This window comes from Hemiscyllium ocellatum, chromosome 9 (assembly GCF_020745735.1).
Source record: "Hemiscyllium ocellatum isolate sHemOce1 chromosome 9, sHemOce1.pat.X.cur, whole genome shotgun sequence".
Lineage (NCBI taxonomy): Eukaryota > Metazoa > Chordata > Chondrichthyes > Orectolobiformes > Hemiscylliidae > Hemiscyllium > Hemiscyllium ocellatum.
In genome coordinates, this window is record NC_083409.1 from 73,086,734 (window position 1) to 73,105,411 (window position 18,678).

The 18,678-nt window shown below is 39.6% G+C and overlaps 1 protein-coding gene across 1 annotated transcript in view; it reads right to left on the reverse strand.

Annotated features, from left to right (window-relative positions):
* Window positions 1-10,041: 10,041 nt before the first annotated feature.
* rab3b (RAB3B, member RAS oncogene family) overlaps window positions 10,042-18,678 on the reverse strand; it is a 159,966-nt gene continuing 151,329 nt past the window's right edge. Inside the window, exon 5 of the mRNA XM_060829827.1 lies at window positions 10,042-10,305. Within this exon, the coding sequence (XP_060685810.1) occupies window positions 10,118-10,305 (188 nt within the window). The 3' untranslated portion in view covers window positions 10,042-10,117. The remainder of the gene's footprint in view (window positions 10,306-18,678) is intronic.

An 18,678-nucleotide genomic window follows, 5' to 3' on the forward strand; every position in this document is an offset into this window, starting at 1 on the left:
GTCAGTTATAGTTCTTTAATTCTTTTCTAGCTGCAGTTGTTTTAGCATAGAGACTAAACAGAGCATGTTTTTGACTTGTATGTTCAGTACCACACTGCACTATAAATTTACCTCTTGAAGCATCACAAAAGATAATTCAGAGAATTTTAGTGAGGAAGCAGGCCCAATTCTCATCCGTAATTTCATAGAGCTATCAAGATTTATTTTGAGCTTCAGATATTTGCGTATATTTAACTATGTATGAAGCAACACAATTTTAACACTGGAAAATCTATTTTGCCACTGGGTCATCTATTCATTTGTTAGTGCATAAGTAATGTAAGTAAAACTGTTAAGAAAGCTATATTTACAGATTTATAGATCAATCAAAGCTGCTTTAGATCTGATTGAAAGTATTATATAAGTAAGTCTAGGTATTGAGGAGTAGACCCCACTCAAACTATCTCCAACATTCACCATTTTTTTTGTGCTTTCATAGCCTTTTCATACAGAATAATGACTCCTAGAATAAAACACAATTTGGCATTTACAATAGAACCAATTTTTCCAAAATGAAAGTAAATCGCGAAAGCAATTTTTTGAAATGTTTTTTGGGATTGTGTTATTTTCCTTCTTTTGTTGAAATTAATCAAATTGTCTTCTATCTGTTGTTACTGAAGTCAACATTGTTTCACAGATCATTGTTAGCAAAAAACAGCACATTTGACATGATTTTATTCATCTAAATTCTCACTCCAATGTCTGTGATGGTCTATTTTTTCACTAAATGTTTGTTTTGTCATATTTTCTCAGGTTTTTCCAATGAAAAACACTATTTGCCATCTGGTATAGTGAACAGATATTCCACCTCCTGGCCATACCTTCCTTTTAGATGGGGCAGAAGACACAGCATGGGTTGCACACCATTCAAATTCCTCCTATTTCCTCAAACAATCTCACTTTTAATTAAAATTGTCACAGAACCTTTCTAAGATTGTGAGCTGAGGATTTTAAAACATCGTATGGAAAATTCAGAGCAGCCAAATCTACATTTTGCCTTTGCGTTAATGTCCACATAAGTTTTAGAATTTTGGATTAGTTAGATGCGAAACATCAGCTCTTTTCTCTCCTTACAGATGCTGCCAAACCTGCTGAGATTTTCTAGCATTTTCTCTTTTGGTTTGAGATTCCAGCATCTGCAGTAATTTGCTTATAAGGAGTGTCAGAGGTTCTGTTTATTCTGAGAGCTTGCTCTGGGGGAACTGGATCAGCATCAAGGACTTTCCATGTGCAAATAAAGGGTGACTTGATGATGGGATACTGACCTCTGTGGAGTTATTTCACATTCATAAACTGTACAGGTTATAGGTCTGCGTGTTATAGGTCTGTACGTAGCTACTTCAATTTCAGATGTGTATGTTGTGAGATAGCAACAGTAGCCAAGCTGAGATCACAATGGCTGAGGCCCAATTTTAATTCACAGCAAACCATCCAGTCTTTGGCAGCCTGAGGCCTAGGAGATTTCGGCTTCAGTGGCAGGAGCTCCATCAGTCACCTGCCAGAAATAATAGATGGTTGGAGGGCAAAATGTTAGGTTGAAAGACACCAGTGCTGGGGAGAAGATGAGTAATCTCCAGAACAAAGATAAATCCTTGAGCTACCAGGTTGGGGGAAATCAGAGACCCCTTTGACACTGGAGGGCTAAATAAATTTCAGATTAAATTCAACATTTGCCATTAACATTCGTGAGAAAAACTGAGTTCCTTTGGTTTAAATCTTGTTGTGGGTTACCAATAACATCAGAATTTATTTATTTATTCATTCACTGAATGAGGGCATCGCTGGCTAGGCAGCATTTATTGCCCATCTCTAATAAGATGGCAATTTCCTTCTCTAGAGGATATTTTTAAACAAGATGGGTTTTTCCAACAATTGACAATGGACTCATGTACACATTTTGTGGGCATTAAGGTGAGTTTACAACTACTGTAAAGACCTAGCTTTTTCTGGCATATCAATAGCAGAATAAGATGTAAAGCAGTAGTAATCAGAAGAGGAACTTTCTAACTTGCCAGGATATTGATTGATAGTCAGGAATGTCACTAATATTAAACTTTTGTCTGAAGAAGCCCATGATACCTTCCTTTTGAAAGAAAACCCAGCTGCTTCTTTGTTTGGAGTAAGCTTTAGGAACTAGTGTATTTTCCAACTCAAAAGAATAGAGAATCTGGTCAGTGCTGTCTGAAAAGCAGCCAACAAATGAATCCCACAAGTGGAGGTGCTGCATTGTCATCATTAGTGGGGAAGAGCAAGGTGGTATGGTCTACAGTGTGCCAATCAAACATAGGCAGTTACTCAATCTCAGTACCAGAATACATAGAGACAATATTTAAAAAAAGGACACAATGGCTTTAAATCAGGCATTGCATCACAACTCAAAGTCATAAGGCAGCTAAGGACTTACCCAGCCAAGGTAACAAATTTATGTTGAATTTAAAGTAATATAGCATTGTTTTTTTGGGTAATGTGAGGAAGCCATTAGAAGTGCATGAGAAGTGAAACATTCCCAGCAATCATACCAATGTTACTCTGTTTCATGTCTCACAAACCTGACTAAGTTTTTTGAGGAAGTAACAAAGAGGATTGATGAGAGCAGAGCAGTAGATGTAATCTATATGGACTTCAGTAAGGCGTTCGACAAGGTTCGCTATGGGAGACTGATTAGCAAGGTTAGATCTCATGGAATACAGGGAGAACTAGCCATTTGGATACAGAACTGGCTCAAAGGTAGAAGACAGAGGGTGGTGGTGGAGGGTTGTTTTTCAGACTGGAGGCCTGTGACCAGTGGACTGCCATAAGGATCGGTGCTGGGTCCTCTACTTTTTGTCATTTACATAAATGATTTGGATGTGAGCAGAAGAGGTACAGTTAGTACGTTTGCAGATGACACCAAAATTGGAGGTGTAGTGGACAGCGGAGAGGGTTACCTCAGATCACAACAGGATCTTGACCAGGTGGGCCAATGGGCTGAGAACTGGCAGATGGAGTTTAATTCAGATAAATGCGAGGTGCTGCATTTTGGGAAAACAAATCTTAGCAGGATCTATACACTTAATGGTAAGGTCCTAGGGAGTGTTGCTGAACAAAGAGACCTTGGAGTGAGGGTTCATAGCTCCTTGAAAGTGGAGTCAAAGGTAGATAGGATAGTGAAGAAGGCGTTTGGTATGCTTTCCTTTATTGGTCAGAGTATTGAGTAAGGAGTTGGGAGGTCATGCTGCAGCTGTGCAGGACACTGGTTAGGCCACTGTTGGAATATTGTGTGCATTTCTGGTCTCCTTCCTATCGGAAAGGTGTTGTGAAACTTGAAAGGGTTCAGAAAAGATTTACAAGGATGTTGCCAGGGTTGGAGGATTTGAGCTACAGGGAGAGGCTGAACTGGCTGGGGCTGTTTTTCCTTATAGAGGTTTACAAAATTATGAGGGACATGGATAGGGTAAATAGGCAAAGTCTTTTCCCTGGGGTCAGGGAGTCCAGAAGTAGAGGGCATAGGCTTTGGCTGAGAGGAAAATGATATAAAAGAGACCTACGGGGCAACATTTTCACACAGAGGGTGGTATGTGTATGGAATGAGCTGCCAGAGGAAGTGGTGGAGGCTGGTACAATTGCAACATTTAAGAGGTATTTGGATGGATATATGATTAGGAAGGGATTGGCGGAATATGGGCTCGGTGCTGGCAGGTGGGACTAGATTGGGTTGGACCGAAGGGTCTGTTTCCATGCTGAACATCTCTATGACTCTAACTGTTTGTTCAAGGTATTTTCTTGAATTTTTCTTTGTATTGCTCTGTAAAGTGAGTATGCAATTACGAAGACTAATTCTACTGATATTATTTTGTTTCTTTAATGGAAGCTGGGCACTCTTTTGCACTCTTAGTATCAGAAGTAACTGCTGCTCCTCCTGAAGCATAAAAATGCACATTTACACTTGAGAACTTTAAAGTTATGCCTTTTTGTGCCTGGAAAAGGACAGCTTTACAACACTCAAAGCATCCATATATAAATGCGTATTTATGATATATATTCATTTACATGTATCCTACATAGAATTTAAATTCAAAATAAACCAGTATCATCTTCAGCCTGATTGCGTAGCAGCCAAACAAAAAAATAGTTCATGTAAATGTTTACTGTGCTTCATCCAATGCCACTTAGCTAAATTGATATAAAAAAATACTGCAGCTCTGTACCATAAGAGATTACTAGATAAATGGTAGCAGCCTTTAAGTGGATTCAATGGGTAGTTGTTCCTTGATGAGTGCTCCATGGCCCAGGGAAGAATCCATATGGCAACCAGGCTGCCAGTCCTTCACAACACACTGTCCACTGACTGTTGGGACAGGGTGACAGGTTATGGTTTTCTTCTTCTCAACTGATCTGTTTCACAGGCTGCCTGTCATTAAGACACCCTCATTGCATTGACTATTAATGCATTCTCAGCAATGGTCACTGGTAGTGGTGGCTCTGCTGAGACTTTTGTTGTCTATCTTCTAGTTAGGATGACAGCTTTTGGGGAAAACTAATAGAATGGAAACCTTGGTGGCGTCCTCTTTATTGGTCTCTGCTGGCAATGTGTTGCCTTTGGATCCCATTACTTGTTAAACTGGGATCAGATCCTGTTCCTGCTCCAGCAATGGGAATTGCCCAACGTGAGAAAATTCAGCCCAATTGCTTTAGGTCTGTGACGTTTTGTTGGAAAAGTTGATTTTGTTTCTCTCTCCACAAATGCTGCATGATTTGCTGAGAATTTCCAGAATTTTCTATTTTCATTCAGTATTAAAAATGTTTACAGAAATGCTAGATAATAATAAAATAAAATATTTACATACAATACCAATACACAATTTTAATTTATATTGCACTTATTTGGCCTATTTGTCCTTAAGCAGGAACATTAGTTTGGAATATTATGCAATGAAATTTACTAGCTTTCTGTTGTTTTATCAAAGTAATGGGAAGTATTTAATTTTATACAAATAACTGTACTGTGAATTGAAAATCTTCTGCCCTTTACCTTTACTGCAGCACAGCATTTAACAACAATCAGTTGGAAGGCTTCAAACAAATTATAAATGAGGAAAACCATTGACCATAATTATGTGGAAATATGGCAAGCCTGAGTGAAAAGTAAAAGCCAGTATCAATGCCTGGTAATTTATTGACATATTAAAATTCTCCCAAAGCCATAACTTAAAATCCTGTTCAAAATCAAGGGCAGTCTATGCTGAAATTTTTGTATTAAATACATTATTTACAATTTAACTTTAAAATGAAATAACAACTCATTTATAAATTCAATCAGCCACTCAAAGGTATCATCACACTGTTGAGAATTATTTTCTTATATAAAGCCAGAGTATTAACTTTACCACAGTTGAAAAAATGTCATGCTGGAAAAACACAGCAGGCCAGGCAGCATCCAAGGAGCAGGAGAATCAATGTTTCGGGCATAAGCCCTTCTTCAGGAATGAGGCTGGTGTGCCAAGTGGGCTGAGATAAAAGTTAGGGGGGAGGGAATTCTGGGGAGGGGCGCTGGGAATACAATAGGTGGAAGGAGGTGAGGGTGAGGGTGATAGGCTGGAGAGGGGCTGGGGATGGAGAGGTCAGGAAGAAGATTGCAGGTCAAGAGGGTAGTGCTGAATCCGGGGATTGGAACTGAGATAAAGTGGGGGGAGGGGTAATGAGGAAGCTGGAGAAATTGACTTTACCACCTCAAAGATTGGCTCCACTATTGACTGCCACTAATTTTTACCTATAAAATTAGCATTCAGGTTAATAGGAAAAGATTTTTCAGGAAATGGTTTAAGCCAATTCATGTCAGAATTTTTCCATAATGTTAACATTTAGGATTTTTCACAATAATTTATCCACATCAATGAAGAGACTACACTGTAATCATGCAGACTGATTGAGGATTAATATAAAGCACTTTCTCTGTGGAAAATGTAATTGGTATTAATGGGGTTGTGAGAGAGGGAGGAAATGCAGTTCTAGTATGAAGAGACAACAATTAAAGAAGTCAAATAAATCTCTCAAGAATTGCAAATGTTGTTCTTCATTTCAATCATTCTTATTACCAATATATTTATGATAAAACCTTACTCACTGAAGTTCATTTTGGCTTTGTGTAAAAGTGCTAAAATAGGAATTGAAAGCCTGATTTATACCTTTTCTGGTTTTATTTCCATTGAAAAATTAATGGAAGAAATATTGAGATAAAATACAGGTGGCCAATTTGCTTTCCTTCATTTCACATTATTGGAAGCTGAAAATGATCTGTATTTGTAAGGAGGATCTTCAAAATTGCAGGAGAGCACTGTTACAGATCAATTTTATGAAACAATTTGTGCTGGTCCAGTGTAGTTTGGCTTTAATTTGATGCAAGTTGCATGATGCTGCTCACAAACAAGTTGTTAGATTAATTAAATTTGGTAAGGGATTTGAGGTTATTACAATGACATAATCAGTAGTGCTTTGGATTTGCAACAGTTGCAATAGATAAAGCTAAGCAGTCTAATGCCAATTTTGAAATTTCAAATTGGTTGTCCATGCAGCCGCACACTTCATTTTTAAGCTGGGGTAGGACTGCCTGCTGCACCAGCTCTGCCAACTTCAATTTTAACAGACCTAGATGGCAGTGTACAAGTTCTGACGTCAGTGGAAAGTGGTATGGAGGTGTCAATACAATTCAACAGTGCAGATTCCATATCACTGCAAGCAGTTAATCATCTCAACTCTGAACTAGCAGGAAAACTAGGCACTCTCCTAACAGAAATCCATTTAATTCAGTCAATGCTATAACATATGCTTATCAAAATGGTCACTGGATTAGGTTCACATAAATCCACTTCCCAATACATTACTTGCATGATACAATGTCTTGAAGCATAGAGTTTAACTTACCTGGAAATAATTTTGTTATACTTTAGAGCATTGACAATGTTTAAAAATATAAATGGGTGGATATAGAAGTGTAGCTTATACTCTGGATAAAATCAACATGTAAGTGTAAAGCTTTGGGAGGATCTTGTGATATAGTGGTAGTGTCCCCATCTCTGAGCCAGACGCCTGGATTCAAATCCCACCTACTCCCACCTACATAACATTTTCTAGCAAATTGATTTGAAAACATAAAACAAAATCAAGCTTCAGATTGAAAAGTATTGAACATAATTCTCTAATGCAGTAGAATGCCATGTAATTTCTCAAAATATATTAACAGGGTAAAAGATTCTCAATCAAACACATGTAGATCCTGATACAATAGAGACTAAGCGTCAGTGTAACACAGATTTTCAATATACAGTATGTAATATTTACAAATTTTGCTATTAAATATATTTTTCAATCAGAATATAATTTAATTCAGGTCACTAATTCCATTATGAATGAAAAGCCTTGTGAAGATTTGTTCTTCTGTTTAAAATGAAAATGATTTTGGCTCCACAAAGGAAAGTACTGGAATAATGATGGAATGAGACTATTGACATTACTCCCATGACTACATAACACTTTCTACAGTCAGTGGGTTTGTATGATTTATCAAGATAATTGAGGCAAGACCAACAAAAATTTGGCTGGTTGATGTCATTCCACCAGTTTATCGATATCCAGGTGGAATAGGAACAATAGATACCTGACCCCATTTCCAGTGGAAATGGTATCAAATAAAACAACAATGGTCTGGAAAACCAGCAGAACTTGATACTACCCAAATTTTTGCTCCTCCTGCAATATTTGCCTGGAGCCAGCAAATAGCTTGAAATATTTCTGGAAATTCAGTGTCTTTCCCCAGAGGCACCTGACAAACTAAAAGTGTGTTCTATTTTAAGAGGGTAATTTTCATTTGAAATGACTTGAAGAAACTGTAACAGTTTTCCAAACAAATAAAAATTGTTGGGAGGAATGGACTTTATGCTAATCAATGGGAAGTTATGAGACTTTATTCTCCATTGTCTCCAGCATTTAGCTTTAAACACTCAGAAGTCAGAAACAGTGCAGGGTGTATGCAGAATATAGTTCCTTTTAATTTCCTATTTCAGTATGTTTTAAACTATAGGTACTAACTTTCTGTGACCCTTTTTGCTTCTCCTGCCATCTTTTTCCCCATCTATCATCTCCTGAAGTTGTCAATTTAACAGGAAGCAGTTCCAACAGCAATACTTGGCTTATTTAATTATATGTTTTAATATTTAAGTATTGTTTTTTAATGTATTGTAATCAATGAGCAATGAGCAATGGCCATGCATGTTATGCAATTATTGGTCTCCAACACTTGTGGTAAATCTCAGGGTTAACATATACATTTTAAAAGGTAGCCATTATGCATGCTACATTCATGTGAAGTCTGCCGAAAAGAACTCCCAATAAAATTCCACTTTATGGATGCAGTCATACTAAAATCTGGGGCAGATTGCCACCAGCAGTAGTCTCAGACTGGTTTTGCTTCACTCGAACTTTTACAGCCTTTCAAAAGATTATTAATGAGTTATGCCAACTTTTAAAGGCTTTCAAAAGCTTTCTAAATATGTGTTTTCTTCCTTGTGATTCCATCTATTTGAATACACATTCAAATGAGCTTAGACTATTCAAAACATGAATTCCTTCAAGTAGTACCAATCAACTGAGAACTAATTTACATCTGAAAATGAAAACTGCCCTCTTAGTTACAGATTGCTTTTTCACTGTGCCTTATTTCTCTCAAGTATTTGTTTTTTAGCCACTGTGCGACCTTTCATCGTGTAAAGCATTCTATAAATGTAATGAATTTTATATGAATATTTTGATGCTCTTTCAGACAGCAGCAACCGTATCTACAAAATGCACCATAACTGGATTCTGATCCCTAATGTTATCTGGAATTGGGCAGGAATTTAGTGTTTAATGAAACAATATTTAAGCTGTGAGGCTTATACTTCTTTCAGCCGCTGCATTCCACCAGAACCACTTCTCTCAACTGTGCAAATAGGAGTAGGAGAGGAAAGTGATGTATACTTGAAGCCGCCTGTAGGCTATAGTGTCCAATGATAATGGGCTTGAGATGATCCATGGAGTGAGATGGTTGTAGACATCCCTTCATTTTCCCCCTTAATGAGTAGCTGGATATTACACCAGCAAGGACCAGACTTTAATTTATTTAATCTTCGAGATTTGCTCTATTGCAGTGCTCCTATAGTTCCTCAGCTGTTAGAGTAGTGGTCCCATTGCAACATTGCTGGGTTTTTTTTCACCACAGCAGTAGTCTGTATTTTAGGATTGGGAACCTGCCTTCATCCTAATAGAACTCAATCTAGGAAACTGAGTCAGAGCTTCTAAACATATTGAGGAGAGGTGTAGCTGTCTCGCCCATCTGCACAACACCAGGAGAACAGCCTTAGCCCATTTCTCATAATGAGAACATTTTTTGTGACTGGACATTTCAGATTTTGGTACTCAAGTTTAATAAATTAGAACACGAAAATCAAGTATAAATGGATTTACATAGAAGGGGAATCAACCATGAAATGATCTTACTTTTCCAGGAATAATTTGAAATGATTATTATATTACTTTTATATTTGTTTGATTTTTTTAATAAACAGAAGGTGCCAAAGTAACCGGAGAGCTTATTCTACCAATATTACAGCTTTAAACTGCTCATCTATTCACTTAAATCTGATGGGCTGTCTTCTACAGTATTACGAGGATTGACTACTTGGTAATGCCTTCTTTACAGCTTCTCAAGTCAAAAGACAGTAGAAAATAAATTAATTACAACAAGCGCCGAAAGATTTTGCCGTAATGTCTCAAATTCCAATTCATAAGGATTATAATGATTTAGTTTTAAGTACACCTATGTCAACATTAATTTATAGTATAGTTGAACTTTTAACAATTTGAATGTCCACTTTATATAATGATAAGTAAATCTCTTACAGCAACATTCAAACATATTTTGAAGAATAACAAATAAATATCTTAGTCCTACTATTTATATAACTTTAAATAAATAAGAATTTGGTCATATCCATACCACATGCAACTATAAAGAGAAACTGAAAAAAAGCACAGAAAGGTTAGAGGTCACCAAAGTGAGAGATCACTAGCAGGCACAGTTCTGCTGCATTGATGGTGCGTTGTCTGTCAACCTTGTGTGCTTGCTGCCGCTGGCCATTGAAGGATCAGAATCCAGGCTTTCCGACATTTTCTCACATATGATGTCTACTAGACGTTCAAAGACCTGCTTGACATTGATGTTTTCTTTGGCACTGACCTCAAAAAATTCAAATCCTGTGGAAAAGAGAGAGATTATGTGCAGTGTGAACTCACAATTTCTTTAGGGTGACCTATCCCCTCCTTCTCTCCATTCAGCCACCCCACCATTCTATTCCAATGTTTATTTTATCTCTCCAAATGGGAAAAATAGGTAAATAGGTAAATGGTTACAAGCATTGTCCAGCAGATTCAGGAAAACTTTAGACAAAGAGGAGTTCAGGAACCCAAAGTTCAGGTGAATTCTGGGTTCCAACCACGCACCTCAGCTCCATCACTCTCTTAACATTATTTGTAAATTCAGTTGACCACCTTGAGTTCAACAACCAATTCGTGGCACCATACATCTTTAGGAGGTGGGAGCTACCTTCCTGGAACCAGATGCAAAAGGAAGTACCTAGGTAACCAACATTTTGGATCCTGTCACGTTTTTGGCATATATAGCAGACAGTTCCTTACAAGATTTAGAAGATCAGGAGATGAAAGGTGGTGGAAAGTAGCCATGGTCATCAATCCAAGGTGCAGGACTTGACCTTGTGATATAGAAGGTAACGCATAAAGTCGGACACCATGGAAAATCTGACAACTATTCATTAATGTGTAGCAGACTATTCTGGCTTGCCTGAGAAATGCTTAAAATTCCAATTATGATTGCTCCTAAAGAAGCTAATAGAATAGTAACAGCCTGCATTTCACACTTCTCACCAGCCCTTTAAAAGTATAGAATAGTGTGGTGCAGAGGTAATTCTCCTACTCTCAGCTAGGAGGCCTAGGATCAAGTCACACCTGCTCTAGAGTTGTGTAATAACATCTCCAAACAGGAAAATTAGGTAGAACTGGAGCAACAGTTTCCAGCAACACAAATTTGCAATCTCAGCCATTTGTAAAATATTTCTCTTCATGTCAGCTTATCCATTATGTATAGCAAACAACTAATTTTGACACTGATAAGTGTGAAGTAGCATATTTTTGCAGGGGACCATGTGTTTTTAATATCTAATGGGGTAGAGAAACAAAGGACTCGAGGGGTGTAGGGATACAGATTCACATGTAAAGACACAATGAGCCAAATGGTCTCATTCTGAGCAGTAAGAAGCCAAGGATAAAGTTAACAAAGCTATAAAAGCTGCAAACCAAGCACTTGTCTATTTCCACAGGAATTGAATGGGAAAATAAAGAAGTTCTGTTGAACTTGAATGAAATTTTGGTTACACCACATATGGAATCTGTGAAAAGCTAGAACAATGCAAACAAAAAGTTCACAGAATGTTGCCATAACTGATAGCTTGTTCAACCCTTGCTGACAGGTATAACCTTTAAAAGAGGGACTTATTTAACAAAGATCTTTAACATTATGAAAGAGTTTAAAAGGGTAACTGGACCAGCCATATAAATACAGCATAAAGCAAAGAACTGCATGTGCTGAAGATCTGAAAGAAAAACAGAAAATGCTGGGGAAACTCAGTGGGTCTGGCAGCAATTGTTGGAAGAAAGCAGAGTTAACATTTAAAGTCCAGCAACTCTTTATCAGAGGAGAAAGTGAGGTCTGCAGATGCTGGAGGTCAGATTCCTGATGAAGGGCTTATGCCCGAAACATCAAATATCCTGTTCCTTGGATGCTGCCTGACCTGCTGCACTTTTCCAGCAACACATTTTCAGCTCTGATCTGGATTCCTGATGAAGGGTTTATGTCCGAAACGTCGAATATCCTGTTCCTTGGATGCTGCCTGACCTGCTGCGCTTTTCCAGCAACACATTTTCAGCTCTGATCTCCAGCATCTGCAGATGGATTCCTGATGAAGGGCTTATGCCCGAAATGTCGAATATCCTGTTCCTTGGATGCTGCCTGACCTGTTGCGCTTTTCCAGCAACACATTTTCAACTCTTCATCAGAACTCAGTTCCTCTGAATGTTCTTCTGAATTCTAATGAAGAATCTCCAAACTCTTAGCCTTAGATTGTTACAGGTCAGAATGAGACCATTCAGTGCATTGTGCCTTTATATGTGAAGATTCTCCCTCTCAAACTGCAGGGTGAATTCTGTGATATTCCAGTCACTGCACACAGGGGTTCCCTCACCTTAAGTTCCTTAATTAAGCCTGTCTCATTACACATCACCAAATCCAGAATTGCCTGATTCCCTAGTAGAGTCTACCACAAGCTGCTCCAAAAAACCATCTCGTAAACATTCCACAAATTACTTTTCTTGGGATCTGCTACCAACCTGATTTTTTCAGTCCACCTACATCTTGAAGTTTCCTCTTATTATTGTAATAGTACGTTTCTTACATATCTTTTCTATCTCCTGATTTATCTTTTGGTCCACATCTTGACACCTTTCTGCTGGTTGGATTGTATGTTGAAAGCTCAGTAGCATTTTGAACAGAAAATTCACAGAATCACAGAAGTGTTACAGCTCACTAGGAAGTCATTTGGCCTATCATGCCTGCAATATCTCATTAAATGATTAGCATTACTTGGTGCCAATTTTCTGCTTCTTCCCCTAACTCTTACGCATTATATTTTACCATGTAATCATTCAATGTCCTTGAATGCCTCAATTGAACCTGCCTTCATAACACATCCATGCAGTGCATTCCATACCCAAATGCTAATATCTAATTATTCTCTTTCTCACTTCACCATTGCTTCTTTCGCACATCACTTTAAATCCATGCCCTCTTGGTCTTGATCCTTTTGTGAACCGGAACAATCTGTCCCTTTCTACTCTATCAGCTGCTCATGTTTTTGAAAACTGCAATCAGATTTTCTCTCAAACTACATTCCTCCAAGAAGAACATTCCCAACTTCTTAAATCTATCCTCATAACTGAAGTTCCTCATCTCTGGAACCATTCTTATAAACTTCTTTTGCACTCTTTCCAATGCTTTCACATCTTTCCTGTATTGTGACCTCCAAAACAATATATAATATTCCAGCTGAGGTCTAACAAGTGTCTTACGTAAGTTCAACATCACCACTTTGCTCTTGTCCTCTATGTCCCTATCAATAAAACCAGGTATGATATACTTTACTTATTGCTCTCTACCTGTCCTGCAACTTCTGTACACTTATATACCCAGGTCTACCTGTTCCTGCACTCACTTGAGAATTGTACCCTGTATTTTATCCTACCAAAAACCATCACCTCACATTTTTCTGCACATTGAAACTCATCTTCCACCTATCTGCACACTCCACAAACTTGTTGATGTTCTTTTGGCATTCTACACTGTTATAGAGTCAGAGTCATAGAGATGTACAGCACGGAAACAGACCTTTCAGTCCAACCCAATCCAGTCCCACCTGCCAGCACTCAGACCCTATCCCTCCAAACCTTCCTATTCATATACCCATCCAGATGCCTTTAAATGTTGCAATTGGACTAACCTCCACCACTTCCTCTGGCCTCCCATTCCACACACACCCACCCTCTGTGAAAGAGTTGCCACTTAGGTTTCTTTTATATCTTTCCCCTCTCACCCTACACCTATGCCCTCTAGTTCTGAACTGCGCCCCCCCCCCCCCCCCAGGGAAAAGACCTTGTCTATTTACACTATCCATGCCCCTCATGATATAATAAACCTCTATAAGGTCACCCCTCAGCGTCCGATGCTTCAGGGAAAACAGCCACAGTCTATTCAACCCCTCTCTATAGCTCAAATCCTCCAACCCTGGCAACATCCTTGTAAATCTTTTCTGAACTCTTTCAGGTTTCACAACATCTTTCCGATAGGAAGAAGATGAGAACTGCACACAATATTCCAAAAGTGGCCTAACCAATGACCTGTACAGCCGCAACATGACCTCCCAACTCCTGTACTCAATACTCTGACCAATAAAGGAAAGCATACCAAACGCCTTCTTCACTATCCTATTTACCTGCGACTCCACTTTCAAGGAGCTATGAACCTGCACTCCAAAGTCTCTTTGTTCAGCAACAAACCCTAGGACTTTACCATTAAGTGTATAAGTCCTGCTAAGATTTGCTTTCTCAAAATGCAGCACCTCTCATTTGTCTAAATTAAACTCCATCTGCCACTTCTCAGCCCATTGGCTCATCTGATCAACATCCCGCTGTAAGCTGAGGTAACCTTTCTCACTGTCCACTACACCTCTAATTTTGGTGGCACCTGCAAACGTACTAACTATACCTGTTAACCTCACATCCAAATCATTTATATAAATGACGAAAAGTAGTGGTCCCAGTACCAATCCTTGTGACACTCCATTGGTCACAGGCCTCCAGTCTCCACTATCACCCTCTGTCTTCTACATTTGAGCCAGTTCTGTATCCAAATGGCTAGTTTTTGAGATTAGATTAGATTCCCTACAGTGTGGGAACAGGCCCTTCGGCCCAACTAGTCCACACTGACCCTCCGAAGAGTAACCTATCCAGACCCACTCCCCATATTTACCCCTGACTAATGCTAAATGCCATGAATTTAGCATGGCCAATTCACCTGACCTGCACAGCTTTGGACTGTGGGAGGAAACCGGACCACCCGGAGGAAACCCACGCAGACATGCTGTCACGAGGAGAACGTGTAAACTTCACACAGTCAGTCGCCTGAGGCTGGAATCAAACCCAAGTCCCTGGCACTGTGAGGCAGCAGTGCTAACCACTGAGCCACTGTGCCGCCCTGTACTCCATGAGATCTAACGGCACGGTGGCACAGTGGTTAGCATTGCTACCTCACAGTGCCAGAGACCCGGGTTCAATTCCCGCCTCAGGCGACTGACTGTGTGGAGTTTACACGTTCTCCTCGTGTCTGCCTGGGTTTCCTCCGGGTGCTCCGGTTTCCTCCCACAGTCCAAAGATGTGCGGGTGAGGTAAATTGGCTATGCTAAAATGCCCGTAGTGTTAGATAAGGGGTAAATGTAGGGATATGGGTGGGTTGCGCTTTGGCGGGTCGGTGTGGACTTGTTGGGCCGAAGGGCCTGTTTCCACACTGTAAGTAATCTAATCTAATCTAACTTTGCTAACCAGTCTCCCGTGTGGAACCTTGTTAAACAACTTAATGAAGTCAATATAGATCACATCTATGGTTCTGCCCTCATCAATCCTCTTTGTTACTTGTTCAAAAAACTCAATCAAGTTTGTGAGACATGATTTCCCATGCATAAAGCCATGTTGACTATCCTTAATCAGTCCTTGCCTTTCCAAATACATTGCAGCCTGTCCCTCAGGATTCCCTCCAACAACTTGCCCACCACTGACATCAGGCTCACTAGTCTATAGTTCCCTGGCTTGTCCTTACCACATTTTTAAAATTGTGGCACCACATCAGCCAACCTCCAGTCTTCCAGCACCTCACCTGTGACTATCGATGATACAAATATCTCAGTAAGAGGCCCAGCAATCACTTCTCTAGCTTCCCACAGAGTTCTATGGTACACCTGATCAGGCCCTGGGGATTTATCCACTTTTATGTATTTCAAGACATCCAGCACTTCCTCCTCTGCAATATGAACATTTTTCAAGATGTCACTATCTATTTCCCTACATTCTATATCTTCCATGTCCTTTTCCACAGTAAACATTAATGTAAAATATTCATTTAGTATCTCTCCCATCTCCTGCGGCTCCACACAAAGGCCGCCTTGCTGACCTTTGAGTGGCCCTATTCTCTCCCGAGTTAACCTTTTGTCTTTAATGTATTTGTAAAAACCCCTTGAATTCTCCTTAATCCAACTTGCCAAAGCTATCTCATGTTCCCTTTTTGCCCTCCTGATTTCCCTCTTAAGTACACTCCTACTGCCTTTATACTCTTTTAATTACTCACTCGATCTGTCCTGTCTATACTGGACATATGTTTCCTTCTTTTTCTTAACCAAACCCTCAATTTCTTTCATCATCCTGCATTCCCTATACCTACTAGCCTTTCCTTTCAATCTAACAGGAGTATATGTTCTCTTCACTGTTGTTGTCTCATTTCTGAAGGCTTCCCATTCTCCAGCTGTCCCTTTACCTTTTAGGTCCAGTCTATCTTTTTCCATAACTAATAAAATTATGGTCACTGATCCCAAAGTGCTCCTCCACTGACACCTCAGTCACCTGCCCTGACTTATTTCCCAGGAGTATGTCAAGGTTTGCACTTTCTCTAGTAGGTACATCCACATACTGAATCAGAAATTTTTCTTGTACATGTTTAACAAATTCCTCTCCATCTAAACCACGGGCGACACAGTGGCAAGCACTGCTCTCTCACAGCGCCAGAGACCCGGGTTCAATTCCCGCCTCAGGCGACTGACTGTGTGGGGTTTGCACATTTTCCCCTGCGTGGGATTCCTCCGGGTGGTCCGGTTTCCTCCCATAGTACAAAAAATGTGCAGGTTAGGTGAATTGGCCATGTAGTGTTAGGTTAAGGGGTAAATGTCGGGGAATGGGTCTGGGTGGGTTGCGCTTCGGTGGGTCGGTGTGGACTTGTTGGGCTGAAGGGCCTGTTTCCACATTGTAAGTAATATAAACCCTTAACACTACGGCAGTCCCAGTCTATGTTTCGATAGTTAAAATCCCCTACCATAACCACCCTATTATTCTTACAAATAACTAAGATCTACTTCCAAATTTGTTTCTCAATTTCCCTCTGACTATTGGGGGATCTATAATACAACCCCAATAAGGTGATCATCACAGTTATAATTCTTCCAAGTTTTGTTGCATTTGAAAACTTCCTAAATTTCCCCCTGCATATTTGGAGTATAGATGCTTCCTTAACAACCCGTTCAGATTTTGTTAAGACACTCCTCTGGAACAAGCAGATCTTGAATCCAGACCTCCTAGCTCAGAGATAGGAACACTGTCCTTACAACAGCACCTTTTAGTAACTTTAAGTGAATAATTGATTCCTGTGGAACCCTACGTTAAAGCCAGAGTTAAGACATTTCCCACTAGGAAGAAGAATAATATACATGTTGAAAAACTGTACCATATATGCAGCACTTAGCATTCCTAGATGAAATAGCTAGCAAAATGAAATATATTATTAAATATACCTTAAGAATTAAACTCACCCATATAGTACTCTTAGGTCAACCAGGCCCCACCTAGTGGCAGAGGTTGATTAATGCAGGTAGTGGTCAACCTGAATTGCATGATCCACAAGGGAAGTTTTATTCCAGAATAAATTGACAGTTTATAATGTAACCAATGTAAATATGAAGCTAGCTTTCAAATTTCACACAAGCCTCCAGAAAGGTACACAGGGTTTATTGTCCTGTGAGTCTGAACTGAGAGTAAAAATAAAAAAAAACTTTACATGCTGGAAATCTGAAACAAAAACAGAATTTGCTGGATATACCTGGCAGGTCTGGCAGCATCTGTGAAGAGAAAGCAGTTAATGATTTGGATCCAGTGACCCTTCTGGTGAAGAGTCACAAGATTCGAAAAGTTCACTGTGCTTTCTTCCCACAGATGCTACAAGGTCTGCTGAGTTTCTCCAGAAACATCTGTTTTCATCAGCCAAATAAATATTGTGACTCCAATAGCAGGGTTGGACTGGGAATTCTGTGGTGAGTAGCTCACCTCCTGACTGTCTTCCCAAAGCACCAACAACAAGACATACAAAGATTTTATGGATTAATCCCCACTTTCCTGGATAAATGTAGCTCCAATAACACTCTTGACAATCCAGCCAAAGCAGCATACTTCACTGGCACCCAACAGGTGCACTGCTTTGTGTTACTGACCAAGCGGAATGCTGTTAAAAGTTGTATTCTGCTCATGTGAAAGGGAACAGAGCAGATGAGACTCCTACAGATTTTGGGAATGGAAATTTGCTGAGGAGTGCCTTGCTGATGATAATCAGATCTAGAAAAATTACACAGGTGTTGCAATCATTGTTGAAGGATATTGGACACTTGTGGCACTTTTAATGATTGTATGACATCTGAATTGCCACATAGTGATTGTGCAACAATTCCTACAGTTTTACATATCCTCCAGAAGCATGGTACATCACGAAAGAGATTTTGTAAGACATATTTTGGTTGCATTAATTATTTAACAAATTTGACATATTAATTGCATGTGAAGTAATAAAAACAAAAATTGGTGGAAAAGGTCTGACAACAACTGTGGAGGGAAATCAGAGTTAATGTTTCAGGTCAAGTGACCCTTCCTCAGAACCTAGGCAAAAGTGAGTACTGCAGATGCTGGAGATTAGAGTCAAGAATGTGGTGCCGGAAAATCACAGCAAGTCAGGCAGCATCTGAGGAACAGGAAAATCGACGTTTCGGGCAAAAGCCTTTCATCAGGAATGAGGCTGGGAGCCTCGGGGGTGGAGAGATAAATGGGAGGGAGTGGGGGAAGGTAGCTGAGAGTGCAATAGGTAAATGAAGGTGGGGGTAAAGGTGATAGATCGGAGGGGAAGGTGGTGCAGATAGGTGG